The sequence below is a fragment of the Suillus plorans genome (genome assembly GCF_016647745.1).
Source record: "Suillus plorans strain S12 chromosome Unknown HD556scaffold_20, whole genome shotgun sequence".
NCBI lineage: Eukaryota > Fungi > Basidiomycota > Agaricomycetes > Boletales > Suillaceae > Suillus > Suillus plorans.
Window position 1 is genome coordinate 412,240 of NW_024537404.1, and position 14,263 is coordinate 426,502.

Sequence of the window (14,263 nt, forward strand, 5' to 3'; positions counted from 1 at the left end):
GCCATTAACCCGCGCATGAAGCCTCTACGCAGACTGAGGGTAAACACCGAGGGCGAGTATAGATCAACGAGTGAGTCTGGGAGACTCGTTCGGCGCGCAGAAAGACTCTTGGTTCGTCCAGTGCGAGCTCCACCTATACAAACATGGACATACAAGCACCCGCCTGAGGCAGGCGCATGTAGAACCAGAGCTGCCTCCGCCTGAGGCAGAAGTGGTCAACTGTGGGTAGAGAGGAGGGATATGGAAAAGCCGCAGCAGTAGGTAAGGCGTCATACGGAATGTTTGAAATGTTCAATCATCAGAAGTCAGGTTTGAGTCGGAGTGTCAAAACAGCGCGGGAAAATGTAACACAGCATTGCAGATCGACTGACGCATGGGAATCCGACAGAGCCTCCCCCACTAACGTGGGACTCGGGGATTGGGAGTCATACTTTCAAACGCAGTCACACGAAGTTGATAGTGACCAAGGTGATATGACACCCTACATGATTGTAACAATGTGCCTCTGTACAAGTCTGACGTCCACTGTAACTTAATGAGGCTATGGCAGCCGGCCGCCTGCGAGTTTCTTCTGTCCCGCTGACTTATCTAGGCTCTGCATGGTGTGGATGCCATGTGCATCCTGTGGTTCCCTCCTTTATAATATCCTCCAGGACTTCACAGGTACTGCAGTCTTTCGTGACCTCCAGCACACACATCTTACTCTCAATTTTCAAAGCGTTCGTTTGAATCCATCCCTCAGGCTTCAGCTATCATAACACCCCCAGGACCCAGGAGAGATGAACCTCGGTGGAGTGCAACAAGTCGTCATTACTTGTATGTGTTATCTACCTCTGCTCAGCTCGTATTGACGATCTCCCTCAAGCCATTCGTGCAACTGATCTCTCGATTGGTCTCCAACGGATCCCCGCCGGGTTTCATGCGGTAGTCAAGGCTGACGGTGCTGAATACCAGACAAGCAATCTATCTATACACGTAGACCAGGCTGTCGTCGAATGGCACGAGCGCATTCCTCTGTAAGTGGTCCTCAACCCCATCTGTCTTGCAGGTATTGAGAAAGACTCGAGGCCGTGCGATCCATCTTCTAAAGTTCGGGTCAGCGTGTATGCCTCATTTGAATTGGGTCCCATGGTTTGTCACGGAGAACTCCTCCGTACATTCGATATCTCTGTCGCAGAATTGCTGGATCACAGCGAAAGGTCTCATCGTCAGTATTATCTATTGCAAATTACACCTCATGGATGCTGACGAGTATCACAGCCGTGATCTTTGAGCCAAAGCAGGACATCGTATCCGCTTGCACTTCAGTGTTCATGACGGTGGGGCAGCGACATTCTGATCAAGACGACGGCGATCTTCTTTGTCCCCTTACTACCGTGAGTGATCAATGCAGTTTGGCATTCTGATACTGATCACTGTAACGTGTAGTTTACCTCCCGTGAAATGGATGCGTTAACTGTAAAGACGGATGCCGGACATCGTCTTCTCGCACGATACCGGAGAACGCAGAACAGTAGAGATCTGGACCAATCCATAAACCATTTCAAACGCGCCTCGGATCTGTGCCACGTGGATCATCCCTACCGCCCTGCGGCACTGTTTAATCTAGCCACGGCAAAGTTCATTCGTTGCCAAGCTAACGGAAGATCCCTGGACCTCGATATACCCATATCTCTTTTTGAAGAGGCACTTGATTTGCGTCCCGCTGGCCATCCAGACCGACCCACCACCCAGCTCCATCTTGCCATTTCTCTGCTCTCTCGCTTAGCGAAACGGGGATATCAAACAGATGTCGACATGGCTGAAGAGTTACTGAGCGAAGTCCTTGACGTCTGCCACCCCAAAAGCCACATTTACAAAGAAGCTTCGATTGCAATGGAAACACCCGCTCTGCCTTCTGCTGGAAGCGTGGATGCAAACAATGTTGAGCAGGAGCGGCCTGCCGCATCCATACTTCCGTTATCGCCGAATCAACTTACTGATCGAGCAAAGGGGTGTTTGCAGAGAGATGAACCGCGTGACTTAGATGAAGTGATATCCCTTCATTATGATGCACTGCGATGTTACAACACCGGATATGCTTCCCGAGGGCAATTGCTGTGTAATGTGTCCGTAATGTTGCTAACTCGGTTCAAGCGTCGAGGGAACGGCAAAGACCTGGATCAGGCTTTCGCACTTCAGACGGAAGAGCTGGCCTTGTGTCCGGTTGGTCACACAGGTCGGTCCATGTCATTAAATAACCTCGCGAATATACTCTTCTCCCGCTTTGACCTCCGAGGCAACGACGAAGACTTGGATGAGGCTATCGCACTTGACAGGGAAGCGCTGGCCTTGCGCCCGGTCGGTCACACGGATCGGTCCAGGTCATTAAATAACCTCCCGACTTCACTCTTCTCCCGCTTTAAGCACCGAGGCAACGACGAGGACTTGGATCAGGCTATCGCACTTTCCAGGGAAGCACTGGCCTTGCGCCCGGTCGGTCACCCAAATCGGTCCATATCATTGAGTAACCTGGCGAATCATCTCTCCTCCCGGTTTGAACACCGAGGCAACGAGGAAGATTTGGATCAGGCCATCGCACTTCTGAAGGAATCGTTGTCTTTGTGCCCGGTCGGTCACATAGATCGGCCCTTGTCATTAAATAACCTTGCGACTCATATCGCCCATCGCTTTGACCACCGGGGCAACGAGAAAGACTTGGACCAGGCTATCATACTTCACAGGGAAGCGTTGGCCTTGTGCCCTGTCGGTCACAAAGATCGGTCCATGTCATTGAGTAACCTCTCGAATCTACTCTCCTCCCGGTTTGAACGCCGAGGCAATGACAAAGACTTGGGTCAGGCCACAGCACTTCAGAAGGAAGCGCTGGCCTTGCGCCCGGTCGGTCACACAGATAGGTCCGCGTCATTAAATAACCTTGCGACTCTATTCTCCTCCAGCTTTAAGCACCGAGGCAACGACGAAGACATGGATGAGGCTATCGCACTTCACAGGGAAGCACTGGCCTTGCGCCCGGTCGGTAACCCAGATCGGTCCAGGTCATTAAATAATCTCGCAGCCGAACTCACCTCCCGTTTTGACCACCGAGGCAACCGAGAAGACTTCGACGAGTCACGAGAGAGCCTACGCTATGCATTGACGCTGTTGACACAACATGATCCTTATCAATTAGTCGTCCATCTGTCGCTAGCCAAAGTCTATCTGTCGTTCCATCGTTCAGGCCTTGAGGACACCAGCGCAGGTGAAGATACTGATAGTCTGAATGCTGCCATGCATCATTTCAAGGCAGCAGCAAATGTTGTCTCTGCAGGCTTGATGTTTCGCCTGGAACTAAGTCTATTTTGGGTTCACCATGCTGATGAACACAGACATGGTACTCAATTGGAGGCTTATGCAACTTCCATGCAACTTCTGGATGCTTACATGTCTCAGACGGCTTCAGTATCGTCTCGTCACAATATCATGAAGGGCTTCCCAACTACACTTGCCGTCGATGCAGCGTCGTGTGCTCTTCGTAGCGGTGATGTGTGTTGCGCTGTTGAATTGCTGGAACAAGGCAGGACCATCATTTGGACCCAGATGACACGACTCCGCACCCCTCTTGACAGCCTCCAGACTCGCGGCGATCATGCAGCAGCCCTGCTGAAGAAATTCAGAGACCTCAGCTCCCTCCTCGACAAACCTCCTGCGAGCCATCCAGAAGGGACTCCAATAGTCAATGTGGAAGCAGAAGAAACCCGGTACAGACGTATAGTGGAGGATTGGAATAGAGCTGTAGAAGAGATCCGGAAGATTGAGGGCATGTCTCGCTTCCTCCTTCCCCCCTTATTCTCAGATCTTCAAGATGCAGCTCGTGATGGGCCTATCATCCTACTCATCGCAAGCAAGTCATCCTGCCACGCCATTATCATTCCGCACAAGCAACCTCCGACTAGCATTCAACTCCCTACCAATCTTGACAAACTCCAGATATTAGTGCGCGCGTTCCAAGAGGGAGCTCAAAAAGAGGCCGGTCCTAAAGGGAACCAAACAGCGCTGAAAAAACCTTTGAGAGAGTTGTGGGACCTCGTCGCCTGCCCAGTGGTGGAGAGTCTGGAAGGATTTGCACGACGAGGTTCTCGAATATGGTGGTGCCCAACGTCTCTGTTCAATTTCTTGCCGTTGCATGCTGCCGGCGAGTATAGGGCAAAGGGAAAGTCTGTTTCGCAGCGATACATCTCTTCATACACGCCATCGCTCACCGCCTTGATCAAGGCTCGCGCAAGTCATAATAGGCCCTCGTCAGTTCCCTTCGTTGCCATTGGTCAGGATTGCCCAGCCGGTGCCGAATTCACTTTGGATGCTGTGGAGCCTGAGCTGGAATTGGTGCGGAGACTTTTGCCTCCTCCTCCAACGGTTTCTTTCTCCAAGATAACCAGTGCTGATGCCACAAAATCGAGAGCACTGCGCGCATTACGAGACAATACTTGGTTCCATCTCGCGTGTCATGGGACGCAGAAAATTGAGGAACCCTTCAAGTCGGCCTTTCTGATGCGCGACGAACCGCTTTCGCTCCTCGACATCTCACAGACGGATTTGTCTCAACATGAATTTGCATTTCTTTCTGCCTGTGAAACCGCAGTCGGCGTCTTCAGTACGCCCGATGAGGTGATACACCTAGCGGCCGGCCTGCAATTTTCCGGGGTGAACAGCGTTGTGGGGACATTGTGGAAGGTCACAGATAATACCGTGCAACGCTTAGTAGAGGCATTCTACAAAAATCTTTGCGGGGATGGCCCAATGAATTCCAAACGAGCTGCCTGGGCGCTGCACCGAGCGGTCCAGTTGTTAGCTTGCGATACGGACAATATAATGCCCTTGGACCAGCGCATAGTGTTCGTGCATATTGGCATATGATTCATTTCGTGCGTCCTCCTACCTTGATTAAAGCATTCTTGAGACAATCTGACGACTTCCCGTGTAGCGTCCAGTCATGACCACGCACAACCTGTTACTTGCCAAGGACTTCGATATTGCGGACTTTGAACTGTATGGTAATCTACACGATATGTACATTCGATTTAGACTTGAATTTTTATTTTCTAGCTTGTTGCCTCTGAATGTGATCGCTCCTGTGCACTGAAGTACTGATGCATTTGTGTTTAAGAATGAAGTTGCACAACGCTAATTAATCTAGCACAGTAGCATAGTACCTCATGTGGCAAGACATGGATATGCCACTGGTAGCGGAGTGTCTGAATTACATGGCGTTGAATGTGTTCCCATCCATCATGCGAAATCTGGTGTTTATGCCAAGGAGCATGGCCCCAACTCCGACCATGGGAGCTGCAGTCTCCAGCGATGATTGAGTCGAACTTGGCCCATCTGCGGCACTGTGCTCCACACCATCAGCTTCAATGAGACATTCAAAGAAGGCCAACTCATTGATCGAGATATCTAGCGGATCAAATTCATTGGATCGACAAGACTCAGATTCGAATCCTTCAATTTGTTCTTCTCTATCCGTCTAAATCCGTATACACGTTGCGCACCAAGTACTCCTCTCTTGCTCACCTAGCGGAAGGCCCAACTTCGACAGGCAAGATGTCCATTAGTCCGAGTCTGTGGTCAGTCATCGATTCATCGTTCTCAATCACAGTAACGCTTACTCTGGTAAATGTTTGTAGTGCGCGGCTCCCAGGAGCTAGTTCGATTTAGAGTCGTCGCGCCATTCAATTCCCGGCGTTGCAATGTTGAGCGCTGAGCCCTCTTAGCTAGTGTAGCCAATGGTGGTCCGAATGTTACTCCACACATCGAGTCCTTTTGGGTACACCTAGTACAACAGACGTCAGGCATATCCTGAAGCTCCTCTACTTCGAGCACTGTTATAATTAGACCTGCATGCATAATAATCGAATTTCAGTCTGCCTTGAATATTGTTGGAAATTCTTTGAGCCACGCGTGTAAGATCATTCGTATCTTCGAAGTATTGACCGCAGCTTTGATCCCTAATCTCGTGCTCGACGGTGGATAGTTCAATCTAGTCTTTGCAAACTATCCTAACGTTTCCTCAATGATTTACTCAAAGGTTTCAATGGCAGATACTATGATCATATTGAGTCAGGTAACATTGGATTGGCATTTGATTCGTCAGATTAACAGTAACTTACAGCAGAGAGTTCAATCAAGTTCAATGCATATAAACAAGAATAGAAAGAATGTTCGTCCATGATCCACCTTGGAAGACTAATGACAATGTAAGGCCGTCCAAGTGGGTTGGTCAGGATGTCGAATCTGACCTAGATACCCAGCCGGTCATTCGAAATGAAATGGGTACCACCAGCACATCGATAACCGTGCGACTGCTTGATCCAGCGAAAGCCTGCAACGCACACACCCATTTCCTGCAACTTCCGCTGTACTTGAGCCTCTTCGCGCCTCCTCCTCACTTCCTCTTCCTGCTTCTTCCTCAGCGCGGCCAAGGCATTCTCTCGAGCAGCCTTAGCCTCTAGCTCTCGGATGCGAGCAGCCTCTCGCTGGCGCATGAGCTCTTCATTGGCGGCATTATCATTTGCTTTTTTCTGCGCGAGTTTTCGTGCAGCAGCTTCTGCAGCTCGCAGCTCGTTCAGGGCATTCTGCTGCGCAATATTATGCTTTCGTAACTCTTCAGCGGCATCCTCTTCGGCTGCTTCCGCAGCTGCCTTGTCCGCCTGTAGCCTCATCCAAGTAGCATCATCTACACCGGGATCCCGTTGCGCCTCATCATTTGTCTGGGTAAGCGATGAACTTTGTTTCAGTAACCCTTCGCTGTCTTATGTAGTGTGACACTAACCTGAGATGAAACCGTGGTGTTTGGTGGAGATGGCCCACTCAGGCTGGAGGCAGGTTCGGGCCGCTGCCATGTTTGTTGACGAGATGGCTTGGAAGCAGGGGGATTTGGAGGAGCTTTATGAGACACATTCTGAGAGGTTGAAGGAGGAGGAGGTGCGATATTTCTCGACATAGCCATCTGTGGGATACCAGGGGTTGATGAAACTGTCTTGTCTGGTAAGTTGAGACGTTGTCGCTGCTCAGAGAGTTGATCTCTCATGATACGCAATGCGTCTTCTGATGAAACGACCAGTGAACTCCCTGGAGCTTTCCCAGCTGAGATGAACGCAGGGCGAGCCAACCGTTTCGCAATAGATTTTACGTCGCGCGCATTACCCCAGTTTTCGAGGCTCGACATATCAGTGATGATGTTGAGCATATCCTCGTACAGTGATGACGATGGATCAGACAGCCCTTGAACGGCGACCTTTGACCCACACAGATCTTTGTCAAGCAGTTCGAGGCATCGGGTTGGCGACATATTAGGCAGAATGAAATCCTCGGAAAACCGACTGGAAAGCCCAGGGTTTGCGCCCAAAAGTTGGTTCATCTCCTTCTCGTATCCTGCCAGGATGATGACCATCTTGCCCATGAACTTCTCGTTGGTCATCAGCCCTACAACTTCGTCAATGGCTTCCTGCGCAAAATGACCTTGGCTGAGTCGATAGGCTTCGTCCACAAAGAGGACTTTGCCGACGGCCTTCTCGAAAAGTTTCTTCGTCTTGGGACCTGTTTGGCCAACGTACTCGCCAACGAGATCCGACGCGGAACACTCTACTAGTTCTGTAGATGCGAGGAAGCCCATGTCATAATAGACTTGACCAAATTTCCTTGCGATGGTCGTCTTTCCAGTTCCTGAAGAGAAGGCATCAATGCGTGAACAACAACTTTGGATATTCGGATTTGATTACCAGGTGGTCCCTTGAAGATGAAGCTAGTAGGTATTTGCTTGCGCATATCCAGTCCCGATGCTTTCATCCCTTGCGCCATGTTCTGGTAATCTCCCAGCTTCTGAATGACAGCTTCGCATCCAACCATGTCTTCGAATAACTGAGCCAAGTTTGCTGCAGCGTGCTGATCACGATCCCAATTAGGATCGAAGTCTTCTGGTTCGAAGACGATGTCCTGAGACAGATGGGAAGGTTGCGATGCCTGCCGTTTGAGATATCGGTCTTTTGCAAAAGTCAGCATGTTTTCCACTTCCCCTCCGTTCCCAAAGTTCGGACGATTCTTTCTTCGGCTCAAAAGACCAAGCGCTATTTGCTTGGCTTTCTCTGTTGCACTGAGGTCTTGGTCGTTTAGCTTGCGTTCAAAAATCTCCTGTAGCTGAGGTTCAGTAAAGTCTTCAAACATGAACGCGTCCTCAATCGCAAAGCGCCGAGCAAAGCCGGGATTAACATCCTGATTCGTGTGTCAGAGTTGGCTTTTGATCATGAAGTCGTGCACTTGCCTTGAACATGTCTTCCATTTGCTCCTTGTATCCCAATAACAAGACACAACGATCATCCCCCGGTACGTTCTGTATCTCCGCAACCATGGTATCAATGACACCGGTCTTATAGGGGTCCTGGGCACCGCCATTCTTACTGTGCAGCATGTATGCCTAGCGGGGCGTTGAGAATCACAAGTTGAAGGCGGACATATATACTCACCTCGTCAATGACTAGAACCTTTCCGACAGTACTCTCCAAGATGGCCTTAGTGTTCTGTTCAGATTGGCCGAGGTGTTGGCCGGTAAAATCTGAAGGGTTCTTCACCACAACTAAAGACGGCAATCAGGTAATGATCCTCAAAGATTCTTCAGCAGAATTACAAACCTTCACCGTTACTGAGAAGCCCTAGGTCTGCCAGTGCTTGACCATAGAGTTTGGCGACAGTGGTCTTGCCAGTGCCTGGGGAGCCCAAGAAAACCCGGTTCAGACCCATATTGAGAGGCTGCTTTTCTGCCAACTCGCGATGATAGTTCGCCCTAATAAGGTTGAATAGGTTGTTGACAGATTGCTTCACGGATTCAAGACCAGTGAGTTTTTGCAACTTTATCCACGAAGGGCAGTGCGGAAGAACTGAGTCTGGATTGGGACCAATAAGATCTTCCTTAACGAGCAAGAAATCGTCCGGTAATGATCCGTTTTTGCGTTCTTTTCCTACCCTTGCAGCCTGTCGTTGACGTATCTGTGCAAACATGTTTTGCAGTGCACGGGCATTGCCAAACCCTTCGCGGCCACGACCACGGCCCAGGCGTCGGACTGCGATTCGGCCATAAAGACCCTGGATGCCGTCTTCGACCTTCATCCTGCCTCCATACTGTTTCTCCACCATATCAGCAAGCATATCAAGGAGCTCTTCGTCGGTGTAGTCCTCGAATGTGAATCTATGTGGCACACGACTCGGAAGGCCTGGGTTGTGACTGAAGAATTTCTCCATCTGACGGCTGTAGCCGGCAAGGATGAAAACAAGGCTTCCAACGCGGTTCTCCATCTCTGCTAACAGGAAGTCCAGAACATCGGTACCAGACCCACCCTGTGCGCTAACTAGCTGATAGGCCTCATCGATGAATATGGCGCCCCCACCGACTTTCATAACGTCCTCGATGAGCTTCTTTGCACCACCGACGCCATCATGTGCCAGGCTCGCTCCTGTGGTTTCCTTGAATGCGTTTCCTGGGAGTACTTGTATCGATTCGAGAAACTGGGCATATAGCCTTGCGACCGTTGTTTTCCCTGTAGAAAATTTTAAATTAGCGCAAGAAAATTACACGAAGAAGGGTTCCTACCTGTCCCTGGATTTCCCAAGAGCGCAAGATTCAGACGCTCCTTGTTGGCAGGCGTTCCTTGACGTTTCATCAAGTCTAGCTTCTCCTTGGTTTGTAGAACTTGCGACTTCACTCCTTCCAGTCCAGTCATCGCCATAATACTATCAATTGCGTCATTTTGCTCGCCCATGAGCCTCTTCTGCGATTCCCAGTCGTCGCGAGCAGCAGAACTTTTTTGGCTACCAGAAGGTTGCGAAGGAGCAGATGAAGGATGTGGGGATTGCTGTGAGGGAGAGGTCGTTGGTTTGGATGCGTCTGTACTGCCGTCTTTCGAGGAACCTGCTGTTTTCTGTGCGCGAACTTTTGCCTCTTGGATCTCTCGTTCCTTCTGCTTGAGCATAGCCTCTCTTTGCTTCGCAGTATTGACATCCGCAATAATTTCAACCTCGGCTTTAAGTCGCGCATCCATTTCAGCCATTTGGGTATCATGAGCAGCTTGCTCGGCATCACGTTTTTCCTGGAGTATTGCATCATGCAGTAACTGCTTTGTAGTGCGCTCCGCATCCTTCTCGCATGGAGTGCATTTTAGGGAAGGCCCTTTATGACACTTCCACGAAACTTTGTGGACGCCCGCACCACACTTCCCAAATAACGGCTGTTGGCAAGGTACTTTGGAGTGATCAGAAAGTTGATGGCACTTTGAAGGACAAGGGTGCACGTTGCAACTGAGAATGGTGCCACTAAAGGACCAACGTCAGCGAGATGCACCGAACATTGTTGAAAGGACACTCACCAAGGTTCCGCACAACCTCCATCTGGACATTGATCGTCGAAATCATTAGCATCTCGCAGAATAGCCTTCCGCGCAGGATGGCGCTCGCACTTAACGGGGAACCCTTCATAGATGTGTGATGCCTGTCTGAGAAGATCGAATAGACGATTCCAAAGGAGCGATTTGCTCTCGAACGTGTTCATATTGCCGATGAGAATGAAACCGTCACGGGCCCGAGACAAGAGGACGTTCAAACGTTCAGGGGACTTCATGAAGCCGATAGCGCCATCAGGATTCGATCGTGTCAAACTAGCAACCACGATATCACTTTCCTCTCCCTGGTAATTGTCTGCTCCAGTCAGTCAAACGTCAGGTATTCGTTCTAATGGAATTCATACCTATAGTAGCGAGCCTTATCTTCCTTTTGGATGACTTTGCAGCGTCGGGAGAGAGTAGCCCCGCACGGACCAAGTCATAAGAATCGAGGTCGTTTAACACTGGGTCATTGTCTGCCTTGAGGGCTTCCCGAAGTTTGGAGAGCTGTCCGAGATAAGGTGTTAGGATGACAATATTATCTGTCCCATAGCCTTGTTGAGCGAGGTACCGGACGATCTTCAGAACCATGCCAGCTTCGTAAGAGTTTTGTTTTGAAGTCATGGAACCAAGATCGCTGCGATCGCTGACTCTGCCCTCATTGTCCTCAGGATGTGCATGGTTGACGAAAATGATGTTATCTTGGATGCCACGAATATCAGCTCGGCCGCGAGTGCTGGCAGCATCGGTGAGTTCGGGGTATGTGAGTTCGCGCACGAGTGCAGATATTTCAGGCCGCATACGATGTTGCTGGGTGAGAGTAGCATGAGGGAATCCTTTTAGAACAAGGCGCTCGAAAAGCGACCTGTTCAAGTCGTATCCTTGGTCACTCTCAACCTGCAGGGGATAACTATTGATTTTCGGTCTCAATTGCCTAAATTCATAACTCAGAATGAGGCGCTAAAGGTAGTGATTGAAAGCATGCTTACTTGTGGTCTCCAACAAGGATCAGCTGATTTGTGTTTGCGCCAAGAGCAGTCAGAATATGGCTCTCCAAAATCTCTCCAGCCTCCTCTACAAGGACAACGTCGGGAGCGGCAGTTCGAAGGTCTTCACTAAATTTCGCAGCCCCTGTTGTAGTGCATGCAATGATCCTTTTCTCCTTGAGTGTTGCGACCAACGACTCGCCGAACTTCCGAGTGAGGTCTATCTGACAGCTATTGTATTCTCTGCCAACGGTGCCAATATCGTCTACCATCTGCTTCTGAAGTTCGTTCTTCCACTTCGCCAACAAGCTCTGACGGACAGGCAAGGGGGTAGTCCAAATCCGAGCCGATTCTTCCGTCTTCAGGTGAGCCGCATTTTTGAAGATACCCGCATCACGGCCTCTTTCCCATAGTGCGATTAGATATGTTGGGTCAATCTCCCGACCTCTGCGGCCTACAACGGCCATGCCATCATCTGAGCTGGGAACGCGAAACGCTTCAAAATGAGCCTCATCCTCGAATTCGATATGCGTTAAAATATCCTCGTAGCCAATCCTATTTCTCATGAACTCTACAACAGAGCTGTCAAGGCGACCGCAGAGATATTTGAGTCTGTTCTTGAATTCATCGATCATCGTCCAATCTGCTTTAGTCCGTGAGGGCTGGGACGTTCTCTGACTGGGATTGAAGAGGTTGAGATGCGCCAGCTGCGGTTTGGCTCTGCCCCCAAGTCGAACCATATTGTTATCAGGAATGCCGATTTTGCGAAGATCTTCTAAAAACTGGTCCAGAGCATGGTTAGTATAACAGACAACGAGAATTGTCTGATCGGTGAAGTCGTGAAGAGCTTTGGCTAAGAGGGCGCCCACAAACGACTTTCCGGTCCCTGACCCGCCACATAAGCATTGACTTAGCATCCAGCGTCAAAGAACATACCTGGAGGGCCCTGTATCAAAGACACCCTCTGAGTCAGGCCAGAAAGAATAGACGAGGCTTGCGAACGATCTAAGTGTATGGGGTCTGGAGTCTGAAGCAAGTGTTGCAAGTTTCCAGAGTGGTTGGCTTCGATAGCCGTAATAACATGATCAGCCATTTGCGGAGGGTTCTGCAGAGTAACACCACGCTTCCAGAACAGTAGTTCATCTGATACTGAGATGTACTGCGTTTTCTGCAATGCCTTGAGCACCGGCTCAAAAGCAAAAAGAGCAGTGTCAATCTGGAGGAGCTTCGCGTCTTTGGCATTGCGGAGCTGGAGAATGGTTCTGCTTGTACTCGCCCGCCCGTCCAGTTGAATAACGATAACAGGAGGGCTGCGGATCAAGAGATCTTCCACTCGATTCACAGTGCCAAAGCCGACCACTTCCTTATCAACCACCACACAGACGAGTGATTGATGACGAAGGATCTTGGAGCCAGCATGATCATCTGTGAGATACGCTTTCCTATCCTTCAGGGGAATGCGCTTCAGAGATGGCAGGTCGTCGACACACTCTAATGTTATTCCCCACAACATCTTCCGGTCATCAGTGCCATGATAAACGCCTTTGAGTATAACACCATCTATCAGGTTGGCGCGGTGGCGCTTGACGTTCTTTCCTTCTAGCGCTTGAAGTTCCTCTCTCATCTCTGCTATCATGTCTTCGCGAAGAAGACGAAATGTATTATCGAGGTAATCCGCGGTACGAGTGCTTTCTCCAGATTCATCTTCCAGTTCCGAGCTATGGCGCAAGAATGGTAGCTGTTTAGATCTGATCTCGTCTGCTGTGGGAAGGATAGCAATGTCGCGAAAATTGACAAGATCATTGTCATGTCGTCCGCCTGGGCCATTGACAGCCGATGGAGGGGTTGAGGAGCCATATGTCGAAAGGATATGCTTGATCTTCTCTCCAATAAGCCGGACTTCCAAGTTTGCAGAACTTGTAAGTTTTGGGAGCACAGTTGGCCTGCCAGCTAGTTCGAGATAAGGTGTTGTGTCGTGGTTGGAAAGGTTCAACAGCCGAAGGAGGAGGCCAGCAAACGCATGTTGAGCCTTTTCGAGTAGCTCTCCACGAGTAAAAGCGTGGCTAAACGCCGACCAGAAGAAATCTGGTTCGACTATCTGGACAAGCAGGTGATCCAGCACATTACTGCTGATGCTTGTGGCCTGGAGGAGATATACAAGAACGTTAGCACCAATGCCATTCATAAACTCTACCGACAAGTCCAGTCGCATCGCCTCCTGGACAATAGAGGGTCCTTTTGATTCTCCCACTATCTTATTTACGCATAACGCAACATCCGGTTGGGAGCATATGGAATCGAGAAATAAGTGACAGTTTCGTGGCTCGATAGGGACTTTGCCCTTGAGAACATCATAGAACCGTTTGTTCAATAATGCAGCTCGTCGATCAGACATATTCTGGGTGTCCTTCAGCGGCAACAGCGGTGTTGATGGTAGTGTGGAGAAAAAATACGTTCGAGATTGTGTGGTAATAGAAAGGTCTGATAGGTTGAACTTTGAGGGTTAGACTCGGAAGTGCACGTGTGATCGAAGGACAACAAACAGGATCTGCGCAAGCACCAGTTAGCACTAGTATGTGTTGGCGAATCCTGGATCCTTCACATGATGATAAGAGAGCGCCCAAGAAGATCCGAGCCCGTCGGCCTGTGGAACCCTAGAATTTGATCGATAAGGCTTCCGAATCGTCGCGACGGTATCATATTATTATGTGACCTATGGCTGAGGTGTAGTACTCCAGCTAGCGCTCAGCGCTCATTTCTTAACAAGGTTTTCAAGTTGTCCCAACGCCTGCATCATGATTGATGATTATAAATAGCCAATGCACTCGTTTGAACATCTAGGTTCTAGTTGAACGTTAACGTTGAACGTGT

General features: G+C 49.8%; 2 protein-coding genes across 2 annotated transcripts; one reads left to right on the forward strand and one right to left on the reverse strand.

The window, feature by feature from the left end:
• The first annotated feature begins 334 nt into the window (after nucleotides 1-334).
• HD556DRAFT_360335 (CHAT domain-containing protein) lies at nucleotides 335-5,123 on the forward strand. Its single transcript, XM_041310375.1, has 7 exons — nucleotides 335-663; nucleotides 719-816; nucleotides 866-1,016; nucleotides 1,068-1,207; nucleotides 1,261-1,376; nucleotides 1,429-4,904; nucleotides 4,964-5,123. Exons 2-6 carry the CDS (start codon nucleotides 780-782, stop codon nucleotides 4,894-4,896), a joined length of 3,912 nt encoding a protein of 1,303 aa, XP_041161683.1. The 5' UTR covers nucleotides 335-663; nucleotides 719-779; the 3' UTR covers nucleotides 4,897-4,904; nucleotides 4,964-5,123.
• A 1,155-nt stretch (nucleotides 5,124-6,278) lies between these two features.
• Nucleotides 6,279-13,787, reverse strand: HD556DRAFT_1441863 (P-loop containing nucleoside triphosphate hydrolase protein; the record flags this gene model as incomplete). The annotated part of the gene is made up of 11 exons (XM_041306363.1): nucleotides 6,279-6,749; nucleotides 6,812-7,704; nucleotides 7,761-8,250; nucleotides 8,366-8,452; nucleotides 8,502-8,611; nucleotides 8,667-9,569; nucleotides 9,623-10,341; nucleotides 10,395-10,722; nucleotides 10,772-11,340; nucleotides 11,396-12,278; nucleotides 12,329-13,787. The coding sequence occupies 11 exons, from the start codon at nucleotides 13,785-13,787 to the stop codon at nucleotides 6,279-6,281; spliced, it is 6,912 nt and encodes a 2,303-aa protein (XP_041161684.1).
• Between the last annotated feature and the right edge of the window lie 476 nt (nucleotides 13,788-14,263).

Excerpts from the sequence above, each read along its gene's own strand:
- HD556DRAFT_360335 (XM_041310375.1), top strand. The coding sequence starts at position 780 with ATGAACCTCGGTGGAGTGCAACAAGTCGTCATTACTT. Across the intron at positions 1,017-1,067 it reads TGGCACGAGCGCATTCCTCT|GCCGTGCGATCCATCTTCTA; the intron begins GTAAGTGGTCCT and ends GAAAGACTCGAG. Across the intron at positions 1,377-1,428 it reads TTCTTTGTCCCCTTACTACC|TTTACCTCCCGTGAAATGGA; the intron begins GTGAGTGATCAA and ends TGTAACGTGTAG.